Source organism: Natator depressus, chromosome 2 (genome assembly GCF_965152275.1).
Source record: "Natator depressus isolate rNatDep1 chromosome 2, rNatDep2.hap1, whole genome shotgun sequence".
NCBI classification, from domain to species: domain Eukaryota; kingdom Metazoa; phylum Chordata; order Testudines; family Cheloniidae; genus Natator; species Natator depressus.
In genome coordinates this window covers 81,147,962-81,172,272 of record NC_134235.1, presented here as the reverse complement: position 1 = coordinate 81,172,272, position 24,311 = coordinate 81,147,962, and the positions used below count along the sequence as shown (strand labels likewise).

Here is a 24,311-nt window from a genome sequence, read left to right as displayed (position 1 = left end):
ACTGAGGTTTTATGGATCCTAGAGAACTGGATGAAGTGTTCTCCCAGAACTGGACAAGGCGTTCTGGATAAGCCAAATGGAGAGGTCTTGGAGGGAATCCCAACTCTATATGAAACAGAAAGGGATAAAACTGTGGGTTGGTTTGGGGCTTTCAAGTTTCATCAGTTGGGGATTTAGTTTTCCAAAACCAAAATAAATTTGAGGTAGATCAAATCTAGATCCCATTTTATCCAACCCCCCAAAGTTTTGAAAGGGAATAAGTGGATAAAAATCCCAGTTTTGTCTTATTAGTTTAAATCAACTCTCTTGCTGTGTGGGTTAACAATTTTGAATAAGGGAGAAAGTATGCCAGGCAGCATGTTTCACTAAAATGTCATTAGAAGTTCTTTACTTATTTAGCAGACATCTTTACTGAGTCTCACAGACTACATGCAGAATTTGGCACTTCATATATGAGAAGAGGCTAAAAATAAAACAATTCAAGCAGAACAGCTGTTTTATCCACACCAGACCTTGAATGAAGTCCATGATGGTGAGGAAAACACTGCAATTGAAAACCTATTTAAATCTTCAAGTCTGATTGCAGTTGTACGTTTTACATTATAGTTACGATAGCTTAAGAGAAACTGGGCCGAGCACACAGCGAACTGGCAAGAGAAAACCATCTGTACAGCATCACTTGTGGTTGCTTCAACTTTGTAGGTACAGTATATTGAAATTATATAGTAGTATATCTTTTTTCATTTACCATCACAAGCAACAAAAGCATGTGTATTGCATTTTCCACAACTATGCAAAAGTTGGCACCGTGGTCAAGGATACTGATATGTGTTTTGATTTGCTGGTTTCCGTCTACTTTGGGGCTACTGAACTGCTTACCCTGTAATCAAGCTAACCAAGATAAATACTGAAACAATATATGGCTTGTGAAACAAGACAAAAAGCCAGGAATATTTCTAGTGCTCTGTATAAATAAATAGCGAGTGAAAATGAGTGTTCACGGTGTAACAGGCTGGACAAACCAGTCTAGCAATTTCTAAATCTCGTCCAGTGCGCCTGTTCCTCCAAGAATTGCTGTGTGTGTGCCATAGGCATGAGGAATGATAATCTATGCAGAGGACCAGCACAAGGACACTCACGTCCCCAGGCCAGCTGAGAGAAATTTGGGGCTCTAGTACATCATGTTCCTTGGGGACCTGCCTCCTCCCATTTCACCACAGTTACAGATGTTTTGGGGGCCCTATTCATTTTTGGGGCCCAGTACAATTGTCTCCCCCTTCCCGCCTCTCATCAGCTCTTCACATCCCACTTAAACAGTATTGTGAGTGTTTAGCTTGAGTAGCTAAGGTCTTGCGCTGGCCTTCTGCAAAGGAGTGAATTTCAACTTGCAATCTGCTGAATGCTCCTGGGAGGATGCTGAGTGCCCGCCATTCCCATTGACCTCAGCGAGAGTTACATCAGCAGCTCCCAAGAGCCTGCTGCATACAAAGCACTTTGCAGGGTCAGGCCCTAACTAATATTAAAGTGTATTTAGCTAAGAAAGGAATGAAGCAAATGAGTGAAGGACCTGAACCATGGATTTAACTAATTCTTTCACTATTAACTAAGGACTAACGCAGACTTTGTGGCCAATGGGATTCATTAAACAAAAGCACAATACTGTTATTTAATCATTGCGTGTTCACAGTGTGCTCAGTGCGGTACAGAATACCACATAAGCTACTGAGCCTGATATATTTTTTCCTCTCACATCAGTGCATATCTAAAGTGACTCCATGAAAGTAGGAGGAGATACAATGGCATCAAACTGATGCGCAGGCAGAATCAGGGCCACTCTCTGCTCTGAGGTAATTACAGCCTGAGAAGACAAACCTAGACAAAAAATACATCAGCCACAGGGTGGAGTTGCTGTCGAGTCTTTGTTTTGGTTTTATTTATACAGTGATCAGACTCTAGTACAATGGCATGAATAGTTTATACTCTAAAAAATCAATGTGGTTTTTAGTTGTTCTATATACAAAACTTTACTTAAAGGACTGGCAAATCTGCTCCTAATTCCACAGTCAATGTAGCATGCCAAACTAGTATAGGAATCAACTGGAGCCCAAAAGCTCTTTAGTACAGGATTGTCTCATTTATGAAACCAGTTCAATGCATGTAACAACTGGCTGTGATGCTAGCATTTGCTAGGTAAGTGACTGTTTTGTCACTAGTCTGGCACCAATATAGTAACCTGGTTGTGGGCTACTTTGTGCTAATAGTAAGCACTACTAGTAAGGGGGAGTGCAGACCTAAACTGTGGTGGAGTGGAAAGTGTCACACTGTGTGAAGTGGTCCATGACTGTGCGTGCCAACCTCAGGGCAGAATGTCAAAAGCAAGGGCAGACACCCCAAACTGTTGGTGTGTACTAGCATTAGATTTCGCCAACCCAGTAACCAATACGAACTCCTCAAGCTCCATAATAGTCATGCCATACAGTCACAGACAGTCCCCTTGGACACTCCAGTCTATTTTGCTACCCAGGGAAGCTGGACTTAGTGATAAATGGTCAAATACACCAAAGATCACAAAATATTCAGGTTGCTTCCAGTCCCAAGAGACCCGTCACTTACCCCAGATGAATTTGTACATTAGATCTCACCAAAGCCAATGCTTATAGCCAGTCCAATAGTAAACTAACAAAGGATTTATTAATGAGGAAAAAGAAATGAGACAGTTTTTTACAGGTTACAGCAGGCAGCATATATACACAAATAAGTTACAATCTATGTTTCCAAAAGGTGGCAGAGTTGTAGTAATCAATCAGCTCTCAATTTATCTTAGGGCTAACCCAGGTTGACCCTGGGGCTCTCTGCTTTTGTTTCCTAGATCCAGCCCTGTGAGAGGGAGATGACGAATTTCATGTCAGCTGTCTTTATTTCCTTCTTTCAGAATTCAAGCTGATGGGACGAGCTTCCTTGCACATAGCACCTTCACGGGTGAGAGAGGTCTGTTAGCCCAGCCTTTGTAGTGTGATGCTTCACAACGGCCCACTTAGTTTCGATAATCCTTCTTGATGGGAGGGGAAACCACTCCTCACGCCTGGGTTCACAAGTTCAGAGCAGGTATTTTTACAGTTACAAAGAAAAACTTCCATATGACCTTATAGCATGGGATACAGACATTACAAGTAAGATTAATGCATGCAGCAATTTACCAGCATTTTATAGAGTCTAAACACTTCTTTACAAGTCTAACGCCTATCTTGAACAATATTAACATTTAGGTGAGCTGGCCTGGCTTCCAGCTATGAATGTGTCAGTGCTCAGCTGACACCTATAGCCTTGGCAAGAGCTGGCACCTGGACTACTAGCAATACAGGAAGTACAGACAGTAACATCCCTTCAAAAGGCGGGGTATCCTCCCCTACTATGCAGCTGGTCTGCAGAAGGGGATGGGGCCATACCTGCACCAATTCCCTACCTTTTGTTGCCCCATTAAGGTGAACTGTTTCTGGGGTCTTGCATCTTGTTAGCTGACCCTGTACTCCACTAACACAGGGGCTGTGATTCTGGCCAGAATTACAGAGAAGGAGGTGGAAAGTGGAGGCCCCATACTCCCTTCCTGCCCACCCTGTGCAGCCATATAAGGATTAGCCAGAGTCTGGCCCTGCATAAAGAGATATTACACAGAGGAGTGACACAGCACTCACTGAAAAATGATAAATGTGTATTATTTATGGCCTATACAAGTGAAATGAGTCAGTGGTTTCAGTTCATTTCCCAACGGATAGGTGTCCACATCACAAACACCAGCAATGAAAAATGACACAGTTTTGTCAATCTCAGCACAGGTCAGGGATAGACCAGACGTGGGGACTGAACAGCCTAGAGCCGGTTCCTCTAGATAAGGGATGAGACAATTTAGCAGGACTGTGAGGAGAAGTTTGCACTGCCACAGCCTGTGTTGGATCCAGGCTGTGACTAAACAGAGGGCTCCAGGGTTTTCAGCTGTGAACTCACAGCACCTTTCACCAGCACTGAACTGACACGTTAAAAGAAAGGTTAATTTGCATATTTTAGGATTTAGATGTATAAGAATTTCACAAGCATATCTTCCCTGCAGTTAATGGGAGTGACGTACATGGATGAGAGGAGAAGATAGTGGTAGGCTGACATAAACTTATATAGCCTTGTGCAATATAATTTCTCTCACTTTCTGCAAACTTACTGCAAAACAACTCTGGCTAAAACAGGGGAAAACGGAACAATGTACTGAACTAATAGACCATTGTCACATCTGAAAGGATCTTACAGCATGTCATTGTGGCTTAGGGAACACCATCTGGAGACAGATGTTTGTGATGGGGTTCCCAGGGTACAACTTGGAATTGGGGTACAGCTGTGCGCCTTTAACTCTCCAGCCTGGGCTGCCTCTTACACTGCTTTGCTAGTGACAAGCAGCAATCCCCTCCAGGTGCTGTTATCACTCAGCACAACCACATGTGGAGCCCCAGACCCAGCTAGATTGCATGAATGCTCCCAGAGCCACTCACGAATCACACAGAGAAAGGCACCAGCCAATTCCCTCCCAGGTCCCCAGACTTGCACTCCAGCGCTACACCACCTTTCCCTGGTCAGAAGCGTGACTAGTGTAAGTTTATTACACAGTCCGCCCCTCCCTCAGTTTGGAGAGGACATACTCTAGCCTTTGTAACCTGAGCTGAGATTTCCCAGGTACTTCAACCAAAGCACACTGTTTTAGGTAAAATATAAAACGATTGATTATAAGTGATAGGCATATAAGGTCAGAGATAGTTACCAAAGAAAATAAAAGCTAAGCGCACAGTCTAAATCTTAAACCTTATTACACTAGGATAATGGACTTTTCGCCCACCCCTCATGGAATGCTTGGGGGAGGGTGATTCTGCACCAGGCAATGCTGGCTGTATGTCCATCAGGGTCTGCAGAAGGACTCTACCCTCCTGCTTCTGTTCCTGCAGTTCAATCAGACGCAGCAACATGTCTGCTTGGTCCTTCATAATCCAAAGCATCTCATCCTGTGCCGCACACTCTCGCTCATTGGAAGCTTTCCTGCTCTCCATGTCCATGTCTAACTTCTCGGACAGTGAAATCCTCCATGCTCTCAGCTCTGTGTCAGCTGTCCCGGAGGTGTTCATTATCTCAGTGAACATGTCCTCCTGCGTTCTCTTTCTCCTCCTTCTAATCACCGAGAGTCTGCTTTCAGGTGTTGATGACACGCTAAAGGACACATTTCCAGCTGTCAGTCAGGGAAAAAAAAATAAAGAAGCCACTGCACATGAATAAAATGTTTTCATAGCAAAGCCATTTTCATAAAAAAACCCACCCTTATTACACTAGGTGCAAGCCATAACATACTCAGAATCTGTAACTGTTCACTGCACCATTTTACTACTCCAGCCATGGTCAGTAGGCCCCCCTGCGTCACGGGTGACCACACTTTTAATGAAGTTTATGGCAGGCTCATGTCAGGAGCGCAGGTAGCTAGTCGAACAATGGTCCTTCCCTATAGCACCACAGGAAGCTGTTTACAAACGGGGTGGAGGGGAAACGTTTTTCACTCCCAAATTGCGGAACCTCTCATGGGGGGACCCAGTCCCCTATCAGCCACATTAAACTACTTGCCAACCCATTCCGAGCACAATAAAGGCACATTAGCGGCTGTGTGGTTTGGTGATCCGGAAGGGGTCGGGGGGTCTACATGCCCTTTTTTTCAGTGAAAGAGCACTTTTAATGAGAACTTCCCCCGTTTCCCCTAGGCGACCCTATGTGATATCAGTCTCCTGAGGGTAACAGTGGCAGAAAGGAAGGAGATGCTGCAAGTGTCTGGGTATAGACCCAGTCCTTGCGCTGCTATGCTGTGTACCACAATGATGCCAGCAGAATTAATTCAGGAGTTGCATGGGAAAGTGTCCTATCATGGTGGAAGAAATAAAACTGCCCTGCCCAGAAACCTTCTACAAAGGATTGCACAGTACCTCCATGAAAATTTCCTAGAGATATCCATGGACAATCCTGGGCTATCCCAGTCCACATAAACAGTCTTTTCCAGGGACCACCCTCTGCGTAGCTGGAGCACCCTCTTCTATGCAGAGAATCACAGCACCTCGTTTTTTCTTCACAGTAAACATGCAATACCACGAAATGTGTGTGCCCGCTAAAGTTTAATTGGACTTTTATTGTAATTGTATATTCACCAGAGGTGCCTTCCTCGCCATCATGGTCGGCCACCATGATGTCCTGCAACCCACCGGGCTCCAGGGTTAAAAATATTTCCTGGCTCTCGGGGAAATTGGATCCCCCGCTCGCCTGTCTCCCATTCTCCTCCTCTTCCTCATCCACCATATCATCCTCCTTGTTGTCCCTAGACTCAAACACCTGTGAGGTGTTGTCAAGGTTCCTCCCCCACTCTGAACTCTAGGGTACAGATGTAGGGACCTGCATGAAAACCTCCAAAGCTTACTTTTACCAGCTTAGGTTAAAACTTCCCCAAGGTACAAATTAATTTTATCCTTTGCCCTTGGAATATCCACTGCCACCACCAAACTCTAACTGGGTTTACTGGGAAACGTAGTTTGGACACGTCTTTCCCCCCAAAATCCTCCCAACCCTTGCACCCCACTTCCTGGGAAAGGTTTGGCAAAAATCCTCACCAATTTGCACAGGTGACCACAGACCCAAACCCTTGGATCTGAGAACAATGAAAAAGCATTCAGTTTTCTTACAAGAAGAATTTTAATAGAAATAGAAGTAAATAGAAGTAAAGGAATCACCTCTGTAAAATCAGGATGGTAGATACCTTACAGGGTAATTAGATTCAAAACATAGAGAATCCCTCTAGGCAAAACCTTAAGTTACAAAAAAGACACACAGACAGGAATAGTCATTCTATTCAGCACAGTTCTTTTCTCAGCCATTTAAAGAAATCATAATCTAACACATACCTAGCTAGATTACTTACTAAAAGTTCTAAGACTCCATTCCTGTTCTATCCCTGGCAAAAGCAGCATACCGACAGACACAGACCCTTTGTTTCTCGCCCTCCTCCCAGCTTTTGAAAGTATCTTGTCTCCTCATTGGTCATTTTGGTCAGGTGCCAGCGAGGTTACCTTTAGCTTCTTAACCCTTTACAGGTGAGAGGATTTTTCCTCTGGCCAGGAGGGATTTTAAAGGGGTTTACCCTTCCCTTTATATTTATGACAGGTGTCCACATTGCTTGTGGGGGTGCTGGTAGGGTCACCCCCGAGAATTGCGTGCAGCTCGTTGTAGAACCAGCATGTGTGGGGTTCAGCACCAGAACAACTGTTCGCCTCCCTTGCCTTCTGGAAAAGTTATTTTCTTTTCACATGGCACTGCTGTGTGTCCCTCATGTTGCCCTTCTCCCCCATTCCACGAGCGATCTTTGCATAGAGGTCCGTGCTTCTTCTGCTGGATCAGAGCTCTACCTGCACAGACTCTTCTCCCCACACAGCAGTGAGATCCACAACCTCCTGTGTAGACCAGGCTGGAGTGTGTTTGGGGTGTGTAGTCTCCATTATCTGCTGTGCTCAAGCTGCCCAATGCTGATCAAATAGGAAATGGGAAATCAAAAGTTCCCGGTGCTTTAGCAGAGGAGGGACTGTTTCCTGTGTACCTGGCTGCAGTGCAGCAGAGTTCAGAATGATCTCCAGAGCGGTCACAGATGAGCATTGTTGGACACCACCTGGAGGCCAATTAAATCAAATTACACAATGCTGCGTCTGCACTACCTTGCAGTCAGCCCATGAAAATCAAACTATGTGCTACGCATCTCGCACAGGTGGATTACAGACGTCGACATCACAGGCAACTTAGGTCAACGTAAAGGACTCGGTAGTGTTGACACATTCATTAACAGGTAGACTTAAGGTGGCTTTCTTCGACCTAACTCTGGAATGTAGACCAGGCCAGAGAGAGAAACACAATAGCTTTGGGACTAACACTATTTTCCTTATTCTGATTGGATTCCTTGTTCAGAATTTGAAAAGAATGACTGTGGGCTTTTATCATGGCCACATGACACCTCAAGCTATGACAATATGAGTAATTCTATTAGGCATAAGCAGTATGAGACAACACAAAACACAAGCCCTGGGTTAATTTCAAGGCTGTGGTATCATCCCAACTCTTCCAAAAGGACAAGTAGTGCACCCATATGCTATTTATACGTCAGTAGACGATCTATACTCCCCTAGATAGAGAGACAATTGTATTAAAAGCATGTTGCAAACAAGAAAGCCACAAGAGAGTTTGTTTCATGCTGAGGCATATTGATGTTGCAGGGATTTTAAAGTGATTGGATATTCTGAGCTAATAGGAGTTACTAATTGCCCTTTCAGTGACTCCACATATGCTAGGCATTCATGTTTTGAAAAGCAGCCAAAACATTCTTTCAGGCTTGAAGTTGATATAAATAAAAGGCAACAGAAAGCCCCGATAGCAAAGTTTATCGATGACACATGCTTTAGTCATAATTTACACACGGACACGGCTGGATTTTCCATTTTTGTGTTCAATTGACTTTTAAGGAATCTCATCGGCTGCCATAAAATGGATATTTCCAACCACAGTGAGACTAAAACAAGAGACCCCATGCACAAATAGCCCAAAATGATGAGCATTATTGTTGTTACTTGTATTGCAGCAGCACCAAAATGGGGAGCATGACCCCAATGTGCTATACATACACCAGCTTTGGCCTGGAGAGCCAAATAAAAAGCAGATGAAGGGTGGAGGAAAGGGATAAAACATACCAGTAAAGTGGTCAGGATGACAGTAGGCACACAGCTTGTTAATTCCACACTCCCCTTCCTACTCTTCCCCCTCAACCAACTTTATTTTTATTTTAATATAAACTTAGCCATAGATTTTTTTCCTAATATATTTAACCATGGCCTAGTTAAATCTGTATTTATGCATGCCATATATAAGCAAATAAAAAAATACTTTCTCTAAGCTTATAAAACCTTTTTAATTTTAAGAAAAAACAACAAGGAGTCCTTGTGACACCTTAGAGATTAACAAATTTATTGGGCATAAGCTTTCGTGGGCTAAAACTCACTTTATCAGATCCATGGAGTGGAGTGTGCTAAGATCAAGAAATTGAACTGTCCACCAATATGGGTGGACCAGTATTAAATAGTGTTACAGTAGGTGACAGCCTGAGAATGTTAACTCTAGTCCTTTAGTTCAAAAGGTCACTTTTCTCGCCTTTGCCCTCATGAACTGAATCACAGTATCAGAGAGATCCATAGACTGGCCAATGGCATTTTCAAGCCATAAAATTGCAAGCGATGTCGGTCTCTCATCGGCCATTGTCAATCAAAGATATGTTTTAATGCGCCTGAGCTTTGAAAAGCTGTGCTCACACTTGCAACTGTGACTGGCAGCATGAGCAGAATCCTCAAAGCATCCACATATTAGGAAAAATATCCTTCAGCTCTGCATCACGAATGAATTGGAGAACTTGGAGTGGAAAGTGCTTCCCATGTTGCAAAATGGAATGGATGTTGTCCAATTCGAGGTCTTTATCTTTGATGTCTGAACTTTCCTCTTGTGTCAGCATCCGGTGAAAGTTCGTACAATTGTTCAAGTGTGTTTCCTGTCCACCAGCAGCTTACTAAGGTAATACAAAAAAACTCCATGTCTTTTTGTGGTGCTTCCTTTGTCCAAACCTTTCTTTGATGGACACTCAAGCAGTGTCAACGAGAGAGCAAAAAACCTCCTTCCTGAATTTTAATTCCAAGCTTCCCATCACCTCATTTCTGCCCTCATAACCAAATTGTCTCTTCTTCCAATGAATATGAGTTTCCTTGAAGACAGGCTCAACTCCGAAGTTTTCCACCATTTCTTTGGCAGCAGTGATGGCATCTTCAAATCCGTTGTCTCTGTAGGCCACAAGAAAATCAAGGCAGCTTTTCATCAAAGTAGTAGCGGTTGTGATGTCCATCGACTAAGTTTGTAATGCCTTGTTTACAACATTTACTTGGAACAGGATTTTGTGTCAAACCACAACTGAGACAAAAAATCTGAAGTCTGTGATCTGGTTTGCCAGGCTTTGCACCTCGTGTCAGATTCCAGCCTTGGCTTTACTTGGCTGTGCCAGTTCCATCAGGGCATCATAAACCTCAGTCACTTGGTACCTGACTGGCCTTACACTATCAATGCGGCTCTCTCAGCGAGTTTCTCTTAGTAACTTCATGGTCAGATTTCTAACATTGTCCGTGAGGATCTGTCCTGAGGATCTTCTACCTGATAGTTGATGCTGAAAACAGGACGTACCTCCTTTGCAGTACTCTAAAGTGAGATAGTGAATCTAAAGAAGATGACGCTGCATCTGACACAACCAGTTTGAGGGAATGGCAGCCACAGGGCATGAAGAAAGCTCTTGGATTCAGTGCAAGGAACCTTGCCTGGATGCCACCGTTTCTTCCCTTCGTGTTCACACCATTGTCGTAGCCTTGGCTGCAACAGTCCTGAATCTTTATTTTATTCTCATTCAAAAGGTTCATAAACAGTTCTGTCAGGCCTTTTTCAGTAAAGTCATCCACAGACTAGAAACAGATAAACTGTTCCTTTACTTGGATACAGCCATCCTTGTCATCAACAAATCTTACTGTAAATGACATCTTTTCACTGTAACTAATGTCGGGAGTGCAGTCCATTATTACGGCATAGTACTTCACTTTGCCAGGCTGCATCAATATGTTATCAAGCACCTTCCGTGACATAAGGTCAATCAATTCATTTTGAATTGTTTTCCTGAAGTAATAGTCCATAGCTTCCTTACAAACTAATGGATGTAAGTGCTCACACATGACATCATTAAATACGTTCTTTATTAGTCACTACTCACACTCTTCGAGTCTTAAAACACAAGTACACTAAAGGTCACAATATCACAGCTGGGCTCTCACTTCACTTCGTTCTTATATCTGACTGACTGACTGTCGGGCGATGCCCCACCCCTTATATACTCACAAGGACATTCTAGGAGGTTCAAGGAAAATGTAGTTCTCAGAAAGTTTGGAAGGTTCCACAAGATTCTACAAAGGTGCATAACATTTTAGGAGGCTATTTAAAATGAATCCACATACGGAATACCTGAAATATTTTACCTCAAACATTCTATTTTCTCTTTTGTTGTTAACAATAAAAAGACCACCCCAAGCCCAGTGCCCCCCAAGCCTGGCACCCTAAGCGGTCACCTCGGTCAGCTGCCCCTAAATCCAGCCCCATTCTCTCTTATCTACCCTCTCTGTGTCCTTCTCTCACCAGTGGCACCAGAACTGGGGGGAATCAGGGGGGCCATAACCCTCTTTTTTTGAAAGTGCATGGGCTTGGCCCATCCAGTTTTCATGGGGGCAGACCCTGCCTCCTTCCCCTTCTCTTCCCCCCAAGATCACCCCCCAGCGAGGCCAGTGTGGAGCTCGGGCAGTTGTGGGAGCCATGAGAACCCTCCACCTGCCTGCAGTTTGGGGGCCTGCATCTGAGAGCAGCCCCGCAATGGCCCTTGTCCCTGCCAGGCCCAGTACAGGTGGAGGGTCCATCTACAAGTCCATGCCAGCTCCCCACAGATGCCCATATACCTCTGTCCCCGACCCAGCTCCAACCGGAGAGGGTGGGCTTTGGAGCCACAGCCCAGCCATGGTAAGAGCCACGTGGGCAGCTGTGAGGAGCTGTGGATACTCCACTTGCCAAGGGCAGGGACTCCAGGGAGTGGGGACATGGGCAGGGGGCTGCTTTCGGAGCCCCAAAACCCCTGGCGGGGGGGGCGGGCTCCCCGGCCTCACTCCAGCTTCTGGCTTGACTGGGGGCGGGGCCTTGGGAGGAAAGGAGGGGCAGGGGCTGGGCCTCAAGGGTTGGGGGGTGGGGCCTCAGGGGCAGGGTCCCTCGGCTCCTGGCCCTCCCACTTTTGGGAAGGCTCTGACACCTTTGTCTCTCACCTCCTCCTCCTCCTTCCATGCTGCCCCTCATCTTTCGAATATCCTCACTCATCTCATATACCAAACAACTTAATTCTCTTGCTTCAAAGTCCTCCTCAAAGAAAACTTTTTCTGCAAAGCTTTTTTACAAAATGAATACTGCCAGATTCTTACATCAACAACTCCTCTTTGAAGAGTTTTTGTGTTTGAAATAGATTGTAAGTTTTTTGGAGCAGGGCTGTGTCTTATTTTTTTATAAAGTGCGACGCATGCTCAAATTAATAATATGGAATAATACCAATAAATCAGCTCCAGTAGCTCGGAATCTAATCTGAAAAAAAATCTATCCACATTGGGCAGAGGTTTAGAATTATAGCACAAACACAAAGGCTGCGTCTAGGAATTCATAGCAATAACTGATACAAAGGTAAAGGAAATAACCCCAAAAATTAATGTTATGGAACCAGGGGGTCTGTGGTCTAAAAAATGTCTTGGTGTATGTAGCATTCTTTAATACCCCAGCCAGGAATTATAAGACATTCCTGAATAAAATGAATCTGCTCAAAAATAATGCTAAACTTTTATATCCGTATCAAATTGGCTGCCTAGAAGAACACATTCAGAACAACTTGATTTTTTGGCTTTGATCAACTAGCTGATAAAATTTTGGACTATCTATTAGGAGCCTGGTCCAAAGCCCACTGAGATCAACTGAAAGACTCTCATTTCAGCAGCCTTTGGATCAGACCTTAATTTACACGCCACCCTCATTTCCTTCTTCCACTTTCTGCCTTTTTTCCTGCTGGCTCCCTACTCCTGAAATGTCCTGCCTGACCTGTGTTGTGTGTTTCCACCTCTTCCTCCTAGTACTCAGCCCCTACCATTCAGGCCCAAAGTGCTCATCGCCTTTCAAGATCCAATCCATGAGTAGCTAATGAGATTGCCTGTTTACACACTCAGTTGCAGGCCTGAGTCCAGAGATGTTAAGAGTAACAAGAAGGGTTTCTTCAGGTATGTTAGCAACAAGAAGAAAGTCAAGGAAAGTGTGGGCCCCTTACTGAATAAGGGAGGCAACCTAGTGACAGAGGATGTGGAAAAAGCTAATGTACTCAATGCTTTTTTTGCCTCTGTCTTCATGAACAAGGTCAGCTCCCAGACTACTGCACTGGGCAGCACAGCATGGGGAGGAGGTGACCAGCCCTCTGTGAAGAAAGAAGTGGTTCAGGACTATTTAGAAAAGCTGGACAAGCACAAGTCCATGGGGCTGGATGCGCTGTGTAAGGGACTGCGGAAGACTTTGTTACGGCCTAGCTAGGGAACTTCCACTTTCTCGAGGCCGCCCGGTCACTGTAGGACATGGAGAACCAACTCTAACCGGTTTTAGGCCGGTTTTGTCTGCCTTGCATGGCCCGTTGCCAGGTAGCAGAAAGCCCCTCTTGGGAAGTACCTTATTATATATTCATGAGCTGCTTTTGTGTACTGCTTATTAGGGCTTGCTGTTTACCCCTTCGTTGGACTCCGTCCCAGGCAAAGCTCCAGTGTGCTGGGTTCTCCGCCTCCGTGACAGCAACGCTTGGAATCCCCGTTGCGGGTGTGTCACTAACCTTCAATAAAGCCAAAAACTCGCTGCTTAGCTGCGTGTGGGTCTCGTTTTTCAGAGTACTTCTGCCGGCCTGCGGTGCTTCGAACACCTTGGCCCAGAACACGCTGCATCCGAGAATGCTAAAGGAGCTGGCGGATGTGATTGCAGAGCCATTGGCCGTTATCTTTGAAAACTCATGGCAATCGGGGGAGATCCCAGATGACTGGAAAAAGGCTAATGTAGTGCCCATCTTTAAAAAAGGGAAGAAGGATGATCCTGGGAACTACAGGCCAGTCAGCTTCACCTCAGGCCCTGGAAGAATCACGGAGCAATTAAGGAATCAATTCTGAAGCACTTAGAGGAGAGGAAAGTGATCAGGAACAGTCACCATGGATTCACCAAGGGCAAGTCATGCTTGACTAATCTAATTGCCTTCTATGACGAGATAACTGGCTCTGTGGATGAAGGGAAAGCGGTGGATGTGTTGTTCCTTGACTTTAGCAAAGCTTTTGATACTGTCTCCCACAGTATTCTTGCCAGCAAGTTAAAGAAGTATGGGCTGGATGAATGGACTATAAGGTGGATAGAAAGCTGGCTAGATCGTCGGGCTCAACGGGTAGTGATCAATGGCTCCATGTCTAGTTGGCAGCCAGTATCAAGCGGAGTGCCCCAAGGGTCAGTCCTGGGGCCGGTTTTCTTCAATATCTTCATTAATGATCTGGAGGGTGGTGTGGACTGCACTCTCAGCAAGTTTGCAGATGACACTGGGAGGAGTGGTAGATACGCTGGAGGGTAGGGATAGGATACAGAGGGACCTAGACAAATTAGAGGATTGGGCCAAAAGAAATCTGATGAGGTTCAACAAGGACAAGTGCAGAGTCCTGCACTTAGGACGGAAGAATCCCATGCACTGCTACAGACTAGGGACCGAATGGCTAGGCAGCAGTTCTGCAGAAAAGGACCTAGGGGTTACAGTGGACGAGAAGCTGGATAGGTCACGTAAACATCACCCTATACCTGAAACCTACTGACCGCTATGCTTACATACATGCCTCCAGCTTTCATCCAGACCACACCACACGACCCATTGTCTACAGGCAAGCTCTACGATACAACCGCATTTGCTCCAACCCCTCAGACAGAGACAAACACCTACAAGATCTCTATCAAGCGTTCTTACAACTACAATACCCACCTGCTGAAGTGAAGAAACAGATTGACAGAGCCAGAAGAGTACCCAGAAGTTACCTACTACAGGACAGGCCCAACAAAGAAAATAGCAGAACTCCACTAGCCATCACCTTCAGCCCCCAACTAAAACCTCTCCATCACATCATCTAGGATCTACAACCTATCCTGAAGGATGACCCATCACTCTCACAGATCTTGGGAGACAGGCCAGTCCTTGCTTACAGACAGCCCCCCAACCTGAAGCAAATACTCTCCAGCAGCCACACACCACACAACAAAAACACTAACCCAGGAACCTAACCATGCAACAAAGCCCGTTCCCAACTGTGTCCACATATCTATTCAGGGCACACCATCATAGGGCCTAATCACATCAGCCACACTATCAGAGGCTCGTTCACCTGCACATCTACCAATGTGATATCTGCCATCATGTGCCAGCAATGCCCCTCTGCCATGTACATTGGCCAAACTGGACAGTCTCTACGTAAAAGAATAAATGGACACAAATCAGACGTCAAGAATTATAACATTCAAAAACCAGTCGGAGAACACTTCAATCTCTTTGGTCACTCGATTACAGAACTAAAAGTGGCAATTCTTCAAGAAAAAGACTTCAAAAACAGACTCCAACCAGAGACTGCTGAATTGGAATTAATTTGCAAACTGGATACAATTAACTTAGGCTTGAATAAAGACTGGGAGTGAATGTGTCATTACACAAAGTAAAACTATTTTCCCTTGTTTATTTCCCCTCCTACTGTTCTTGTAAAGTGCTGGAAATGGCCCACCTTGATTATCACTACAAAAGGTTCCCCCCGGCCCCCTCACCCCGCTCTCCTGCTGGTAATAGCTCACCTTTCCTGATCACTCTTGTTACAGTCTGTATGGTAACACCCATTGTTTCATATTTTCTGTGTATATAAAATCTCCCCACTATATTTTCCACTGTATGCATCCGATGAAGTGAGCTGTAGCTCACGAAAGCTTATGCTCTAATAAATTTGTTAGTCTCTAAGGTGCCACAAGTACTCCTTTTCTTGTAACTAACCAAGATGTTTGTAAGTATATGCTTTTCTATGTAAATACTGTCCTCTAGTGGTTTATAACTAACTACAGTCACACAATCAGAAAATACAGGAAGTAGAATTTAAAATAACAATGTTCTTTTCTTATTGTAAAGAAGTGGTAAAATAAATAAATCAAAGCATCTTTGATGTACAGATCCATAGAGAAGTTGACAGGTTTCAGAGTAGCAGCCGTGTTAGTCTGTATCCGCAAAAAGAAAAGGAGTACTTGTGGTACCTTAGAGACTAACAAATTTATTTGAGCATAAGCTTTCATGAGCTGAGCTGTAGCTCACGAAAGCTTATGCTCAAATAAATTTGTTAGTCTCCAAGGTGCCACAAGTACTCCTTTTCTTTTTATAGAGAAGTTGATCCATTAAACCACTTTCCCAGCTAGTCAACTGGAATTTTCAGTAATTAGGTTTGTTAGCCTGTCATAAAATAATATGTCTGGTAGTTAGGGAAACCACATCAGGGCTAAACCAGTGGGTTTGTTTAGGCCCTCTGAGCTAAAACACAAGCCAAGTCCATATGACTGTTTATTACCAAATACAAACAAAAAGGGAAAACATATCAAGGGTAGAATTCATCCCAAGTGACCATTGTGACCACCAGAAAGTAATGCCAGAAGGCTCTTCCTGAGTCAGGCTCTTTATTCGAAGGAACTGTCTTGGCTGCTGAGCTCTTCTACTGTTTCAAATACAACAGTGGTCTGGTGAGTATTCAGCAGCATTACAAGGAGCCAATCCTGCACTGTGCTGAGCACTCTCGTTTCTTGAATTCTGTCTAGACTAGGCTAAAAGGTGTTTTGTTTTGTTTTTTAAACTTACCAACAAATAGATTTTAACTAACATGTTTTAAAACTCTGATGTAGACAGGACCAGTTGTATTTTAACACATCACATTAACCCTAGGCTTCCCACTGAGGCCTTGTCCGTGCTGGCAGCAGCGTGTAAGGTACGTGTAGCTATATGCCACACTGAAAAGTAGGCTGCATCCACAATGCAGTGTATAGCTACATGTGGCAGTGAAAGGCTCCGGCAGGGGGAAGGCAGCAGGGGAGCTGCCGGAGCCCTTCCCTGCTGCCTCCCCTTGACAGAGCCTTTCCCCAAAGCCAGAGTCTTCCTCTAAGGCAGAGGAAGGCTTCAACAACTCCCTGTGGCAGAGAAAGTCTCTGGCAGCGGAGACAAAACAGGACACTACAGTACTTTGCTAAAAATAGCAGTGTAGCTACGGGAGACACTGCTTGCATGTGTGGAGAGCCATGTAGAGTACATACTCTAAGGTTCTGGCGTGTCTTTACTCACCTAAACAGTGCCTTACCATCTACACTGTTATTTATACCTAGGGTTGCCATCCCTCCCGGATTGGCTGGGAATCTCCTGGAATCAGCCTCAATCTCCCGGTTGCTACTGAAAGCAATCTGGGACATTTTAATAGGCCAAAAGTCCAGCTGGTGGTACAGCGGGGCTAAGGCAGGCACCCTACCTTCCCTGGCTCTGTGCAGCTCCTGGAAGCGGCCGGCATGTCCCTGCAGCCCCTAAGTGTGTGGTCAATCAGGGAGGCTCCATGCGTTGCCCCCGTCCCGAGCACCAGCTCCACAGCTCCCATTGGTCGGGAACTGTGGCCAATGGGAGCTGCGGGGGCTGTACCTGCAGGCAGGGGCAGTGCACAGAGCCGCCTGGCCTCCCCAAGCCTAGGAGCTGCAGGGACATGCCAGTCGTTTCCGGGAGCCGCCTGAGTTAAGCACCACCCAACCAGAGCCCACACTCCCTCCCGCACCCCAACTCCCTGCCCCAGCCCTGAGCCCTCTCCCACACCTAAACTCCCTCCCATAGCCCACACCCCCTCCTGCACCCCAACCCCCCACCGGTGAAAGTGAGTGAGGGTGGAAGAGAGCAAGCGACAGAGGGAGGGAAGATGGAGTGAGAAGGGTGGGCCTCAGGGAAGGGGCTGGACAGGGGGCATGGCAAGGGTGTTTGGGTTTGTGCAGTTAGACAGTTGGCAACCCTATTAACCTGTGCTGGCCAAAATAATGCAGAAACTGATCACCAGCTCTTAGCGGTATTATTGAGTGTAAAACCACTGGAAAATCTTCCATTTAGGATTCAAAGATTTAGACTTCGACTGATGCAATTTTCTTTCAACACTGAACACGTAGCAGAGGAAACACTCACCATAGCAGACACTGTATCAAGAGCTCCAATTAAATGGCCACCTACGGAAGAAGAAAAGGCTTTAGAGAAAGATGTCAAAGTCTACAATGACCTTGTTCTTACAGCAATTCCAGCCAATTTCAGAAAATTAGTATTAAAACCTGCAGGGCTGGAACCTGGGAGGTTCTGAGCTACTGATGTCTCCACAATGCCACAGACAACTTGGGCTGGGCTCTCATGTGAGGCTGGTCTTGGCAAGAAGTACCACCCAGAGGACCTGAGTGGCAGTCCTAGCAGTCCCCTGATTGGCCAATATCTGTACTTAAACTGGGAAGCCATGAAGGGGAGCTGTTTGAGGAACAACACAGACTGCCTGCTTGTCTCTGCTCCAGACCTTTTTAAACAACTGTCCCTGTCTAAACTAAGGTCATGTTTAAATGTTAGTTAAAATGTGTTAGTTAATTCAGCAGCCTCGGGTAATGCTAAATGGTTGAGTGTCAGGTCACTAGACTGAGAGACAGAAGCCCAGAAGTCAATATTTTGACTATTTTTAACTGAAATACAGATTCAGTTTAGGAAGACTGAATCAAACTATGAGTGATCATAGAAAACTGGGGTCTGTGTAGAGACCGTAGGAGGCTACATTAGAGGAATGTTTAACCTGGATCCCCTGCTTCTTAGACCTCTCCTTTAATGACCTGACCAGCTTGCTCTGTAGGGGGAAATTCCAACCACAAGAATAGGAAGGGTTGTACTAAATGGGGATATGGCCTCAGTTATGTGAGGTTGAGAAGATCTAGCACCGGAGGAGGGTAAAACAAATGCTCTAAAATACACAATGCTTCACTGCCAAACTGAAATCAACCAAATTTACTACCAACTTATTTAACGATATATATATATGTTTACTAAAAGAGAATGAGAGCTAAAAGGAGACAAAAAAAATCAATTCACTCCACTGCACAGATTTCAGAGTAACAGCCGTGTTAGTCTGTATTCGCAAAAAGAAAAGGAGTACTTGTGGCACAATTGGTTAGTCTCTAAGGTGCCACAAGTACTCCTTTTCTTACTGCACAGATTGATTCAGATACTTTAAAAAGTTCATGAACAGCCAAGGACTGAATCTCTTTCCCAAGGAAAAACAACCATTTGTAATTCAGCCAAAAAATGTTCCCATTCCACAGAGAATTGGTGTGCTTCTTTGTTAATGTCAAGCTAACATACTGTTACTCGTTTTAGAGTGGTAGGAGATGCGCAGAAAATACACTTGTTATGGAACTGAGGCCTTTGCCATCCTCAACAGTGCATGAACAAATTACGTCAACAGAAATAAGAAACATTTCATCCAGCCTTCTCAGTGGACCGTAAAAGCAATCAGGAAGAAATAGCTCTTTTAGTTAACAACTGGGCTTACCATGGGATTTATCCAGTAACACTATGGAAGTGAGCTTACTTGTAGCTGAATCAGTGCTGTCTCAGACTCAATTGGCAGTATAAGCAGAGGAGGGAGCTAAGGAAATAAAAACATCTACAGGACTATTCAGCAGTTCCTGCAAGAAAACAATTGATTATCTATCTTTTCTTAGGTATTCTATGTAGCACTGAACACTGTAGCATCTATGCAATGTGACAGCTCACCGCAAGAGAATAATTTGTCATCTTGTTTCTGTATGTCTCATATGTTCTGCATTGCGTTGTAATTAAACATATAGCTTAGAGCAGTGGTTCTCAAACTTTTGTACTGGTGACCCCTTTCACATAGCAAGCCACTGAGTGTGATCCCACTTATAAATTGAAAACACTTTTTTATATATTTAACGCTATTATAAATGCTGGAGGCAAAGCGGGGTTTCGGGTAGAGGCTGACAGCTCATGACCCCCCACGTAATAACCTCATGACCCCCTCAGGGGTCCTTATCCCCAGTTTGAGAACCCCTGGCTTAGAGTGTAAGCTAGAACAGTTCATTGATATTGCTTTTGATGAAAAGTGGATGACTGAATGGAACAGAAATCATAACAGAAAATTTTCATTTCATTTATACATTTTCTGTTTTTTCAGCTAAACCAGCATCTTCCACAATGATGTCCTGGCCCATGACTGGGGCTCCTAGTTACTAGGGGCTATGATGATGATAATAATTTTTTTAATAATAAAAAAATCCCCTTCATTTTGAATATGAAAATTTTATTTAATTTTTTAGGGAAGAGAAATAAAAGGGAGACAAAGTGGGAAAAACATTAAAATATACAAACCCCAAAAGCTGAACAAAAATTTTCCAATTTGAAACAAACCAAAATTTTTCTAAAAAGAAAAGGAGTACTTCTCACGAAAGCTTATGCTCAAATAAATTGGTTAGTCTCTAAGGTGCCACAAGTACTCCTTTTCTTTTTGTGAATATAGACTAACACGGCTGCTACTCTGAAACCTGTCAAAATTTTTCTGTTTCCTTTTGTCAAAAAACTCCAACAAAATAGTGAATTATTTCAAACACAATGAAATCTGATTTTTGATTTTACAAAAAATACATTTTTTCACCAGTCCTACTGTAAGCTCCTCACACTGAGAAGGTATGTTTGTACAGTGCCCCATGTGATGGGGTGGATTGGGGCCTTTGGGCACTACCATAATAGAAATATTTAAGTCCATATTCTAATGCCTTAGGACTTCTCTGCATTGGAATATGGCAGTGTTATAACAAGGGTTATCTAACACAATGTCAAAATAGTGGTAACCGTCTGTGCGGACGAGGATTCTCATCTTTAAATTATATTAGCTCGTTGTGATTAACCCTAGGATCTAAGAACAATTCTGTATCCATCTGTCACACTGTCTGGAGTGGTGCACAATAGTGAATGCCTGCCTTGGGGCAGACAGTCAAAAACAGGGCAGACACCCTGTGATGTGTTCTATAATTAGATTTTGCCACACCAGAAACAAATGTGAACTCCTGGATCACTGTAACAGTCTCACCATGGAGTCACTGACAGTCCCCTTGGGCACTCCAGTCTGTCTTGCCACCTAGGCAAACTGGACTTAGTGATAAATGGTCACTCACACCAAAAATCACAAAATATTCAGATTGCTCCCAGTCATAGAATCATAGAATCATAGAATATCAGGGTTGGAAGGGACCCCAGAAGGTCATCTAGTCCAACCCCCTGCTCGAAGCAGGACCAATTCCCAGTTAAATCATCCCAGCCAGGGCTTTGTCAAGCCTGACCTTAAAAACCTCTAAGGAAGGAGATTCTACCACCTCCCTAGGTAACGCATTCCAGTGTTTCACCACCCTCTTAGTGAAAAAGTTTTTCCTAATATCCAATCTAAACCTCCCCCATTGCAACTTGAGACCATTACTCCTCGTTCTGTCATCTGCTACCATTGAGAACAGTCTAGAGCCATCCTCTTTGGAACCCCCTTTCAGGTAGTTGAAAGCAGCTATCAAATCCCCCCTCATTCTTCTCTTCTGCAGACTAAACAATCCCAGCTCCTCAGCCTCTCCTCATAAGTCATGTGCTCTAGACCCCTAATCATTTTTGTTGCCCTTCGCTGGACTCTCTCCAATTTATCCACATCCTTCTTGTAGTGTGGGGCCCAAAACTGGACACAGTACTCCAGATGAGGCCTCACCAGTGTCGAATAGAGGGGAACGATCACGTCCCTCGATCTGCTCGCTATGCCCCTACTTATACATCCCAAAATGCCATTGGCCTTCTTGGCAACAAGGGCACACTGCTGACTCATATCCAGCTTCTCGTCCACTGTCACCCCTAGGTCCTTTTCCGCAGAACTGCTGCCTAGCCAAGAGACCAGTCACTTACCCCAGATCAATTTGGTGTGCACAGCCCAAGCCCCAGCCACCTAGGGTTGACAGCCAAAGCACTTAAAAAAATCAAACCACATAGCTCACACCTCCCTTGACACATAGGGAGGCCCACCCCATAGTTTGAGAAATGCTGACCTAAGAGATCTCAAGCTTTCTTCTTTCACCACTGGAATACAGACAAAACCGATCTCCTGACAAAGATGATGACATCTGGATGAGTGGCAAAGCTGGAGATTTGTTTAGGTTTAACAATTTGTTGTTAAATATTAATTATTGTTAAATATTGTTTATACACAAAATTGGGGTAGAGATGTTTTTATGAGGATGTGCGTACTCTTTAAAACTGTAGCAGAAAACCAGACAAGAGGGAAGCTGGGAAGGTTCTAGAGCCTCTACAGCAGTGATCCCCACACTTTTTCACTTGCATCCCCCCTTACCTGGTCTGTGCCCCCCCAGGAGCTGCGGTTGGGAGCCGAAACCAGAGTTGTGGGGGGTGGGCAGGGAGGGGCAGGTCCAGGAGTGGGGCTGCGGTTGGCCTGGGAGCTGGGGGCCACGGCCAGGAGCTGGCCAATGGTTGGGGCCAGGAGCTGGGGGCTGTGGCCAGAAGCGGAGCTGGGCTGGAGGCAGAGCAAGGCCGAGTGGCACTCTCTCCCTGCCTCCCATGGGGGCTGGCCAAGGCCCTACCACACACCCCTGAACATTCCTCCATGCCCCCGGAGGGGGGCACACCTCACAGTTTGGGGAACAACGCTCTACAGTGAAGGCAAGACAGAAAAAAATGCTCTCTGGGAGGATCAAGGCCCTTTGAGCTCTGCAACAGCTGAATTTAAAATTCTTGGCTTATGGGGCACTCCCCTGTGGCACACTGGAAACATGTTGCATCTTCATTTAAGCCATTGAATTGAATAATATGATCAGCACAGCAGCCCCTCTGCTACCTATTTTGATAGTAAATTCATGTTCGCCCCACATTTTAAGTTCTTGCTATGCCAAAATTTTTTGCCTGGACAGCCCATAACTGAATTGCAGGCAGAGCATCGGGGGGAAGCAGGAGGTCTGGGGGCTGACCAGAAGGCAGCCGGGGCTTTGGACACCTATGCAGCGGCGGGATGCTGCAGTGTGTGGAGCCAGTGTGTTAGCTGGACATTTCGGCTCCAAGGAGCCATAGCGCTCACGCAGAGCTGGGACCGCTGACCCTGGGCTCTGGAGCCAGGGCCCCGTGGGCGGGGCACGCTCACAGCCGTTCCCATCGTTGGGGTCCTAGGGCATGGCCACTAGTTAAGTCGAGGGAATGGAAGACCATGAGTGTCGAGGAAGTCTCTTTGCTCTAGGCCCAGGTGCCCTTCTCAACCCCCTTTCACGGAATTCAGTCCTGGCTGGCCTGAGAAAGCCCTTGTACTCCCAAAATAATGCTGCAGCTGCAGAGAGAGCTGTTTTGTGTAGGTTTTGCTGGCGCCAAGTTAGGATAACGGCAGGAATCAGCTACAAGGCCATAACGGCTTACAAGGCCATTAATTTGCCTCATTAATCGCAAGGCTAAGCAGGCTGTGCTGTTGTTTTGAATTGCTAAATGCTTGTTAAGGTTGCCGGAAAAAGTATTGTTGTAACCCATATAAGGCAAAGCAGTTTTACTTGGCTGATGTGTAATGCAATAGAGATAAGGAGCATAAAGGTATGCGACTCTGCCTGCTCAGTGTGCAGGATTTGAGAGTCTTTTCTCCCCGCACCTTCTTTGGAGCTCCAAATAAACTTTTCTGCTTCTTCACCCCGTTGTGTTTACGAGGTGACGCACACCGGGCAACGAACCCCTGCTATTGCTCGCCTCTGGCGCTGGGTGCCGGCAACACCACCCAGGCGCAGGCAGGCGGCGCGGCCCTAGGGGCCAGCGGGGCGGGGCGTGGGCGGGGGCGGGCTGGTGGGGAGGCGCCCGCCTCGCACAGCGCAGCGCCGGGAGGGAGGCGGAGCAAAGCGACGTTTTCACAGTCGCGTGACCCCGCGCTCCATTCCCCGCCCTTGAAGTCCCTCTAGCCGGCCTGGTGGGTGGGGCCCTACCTCTCCCTGGCCCTCGGGGCGCGACAGGCCGGTGGCTGAGGGCGCTCTAGCCCGAGGGAGGGGGCGTGGCGGCGGCGAAGAGCTCCGCCCTCTATGGTTTCGATGCCGAGGCGCTGAGCGATGGCGTCATAAGCGCGGGCCGCAGAGCGCCGGAGCGAGGATGTCGCCGCCGCTCTTCAGCCTCCCCGAGGCGCGGCTCCGCTTCACGGTGAGCAGCGCGGGCGCGGAGCCGATGCACGGACTCGCCTGGCGCGCGGAGCGGGACCTGGCGGTGGTGCCCGGTGTACGCCACCGCGTACTCGGCGCGGAGCCCGGCGCAGGCATTTCCTGCTCCCCCGGCCCTTGGGGGGGGGGTCGCCGCGGGGTCGCCGCGCCCCCCCCCCCGCCTTCCCGGGCCCCGCCCGTGGGGTGTGTCCCCCCGACACCCGCGGGGCAGGTGACTCGGCTGCTGCGGGGGGTGGACCAGCCAGCGGCAG

The 24,311-nt window shown here is 46.0% G+C and overlaps 1 protein-coding gene and 1 long non-coding RNA gene across 3 annotated transcripts in view; one reads left to right on the top strand and one right to left on the bottom strand.

The window, feature by feature from the left end:
* Nucleotides 1–4,983: 4,983 nt before the first annotated feature.
* On the bottom strand, nucleotides 4,984–24,006 carry LOC141982450 (uncharacterized). Its single transcript, XR_012638084.1, has 3 exons — nucleotides 23,836–24,006; nucleotides 17,981–18,021; nucleotides 4,984–5,260 (listed from the first exon to the last, which is right to left on the bottom strand). It is a non-coding gene; the product is annotated as an uncharacterized LOC141982450 (long non-coding RNA).
* THOC1 (THO complex subunit 1) overlaps nucleotides 23,780–24,311 on the top strand; it is a 55,891-nt gene continuing 55,359 nt past the window's right edge. Inside the window, exon 1 of one of the 2 annotated variants that reach the window (XM_074944523.1) lies at nucleotides 23,780–24,043. In XM_074944523.1, the coding sequence (XP_074800624.1) occupies nucleotides 23,996–24,043 (48 nt within the window). In that variant the 5' untranslated portion in view covers nucleotides 23,780–23,995. The remainder of the gene's footprint in view (nucleotides 24,044–24,311) is intronic. The other variant, XM_074944524.1, reaches the window with a different exon arrangement.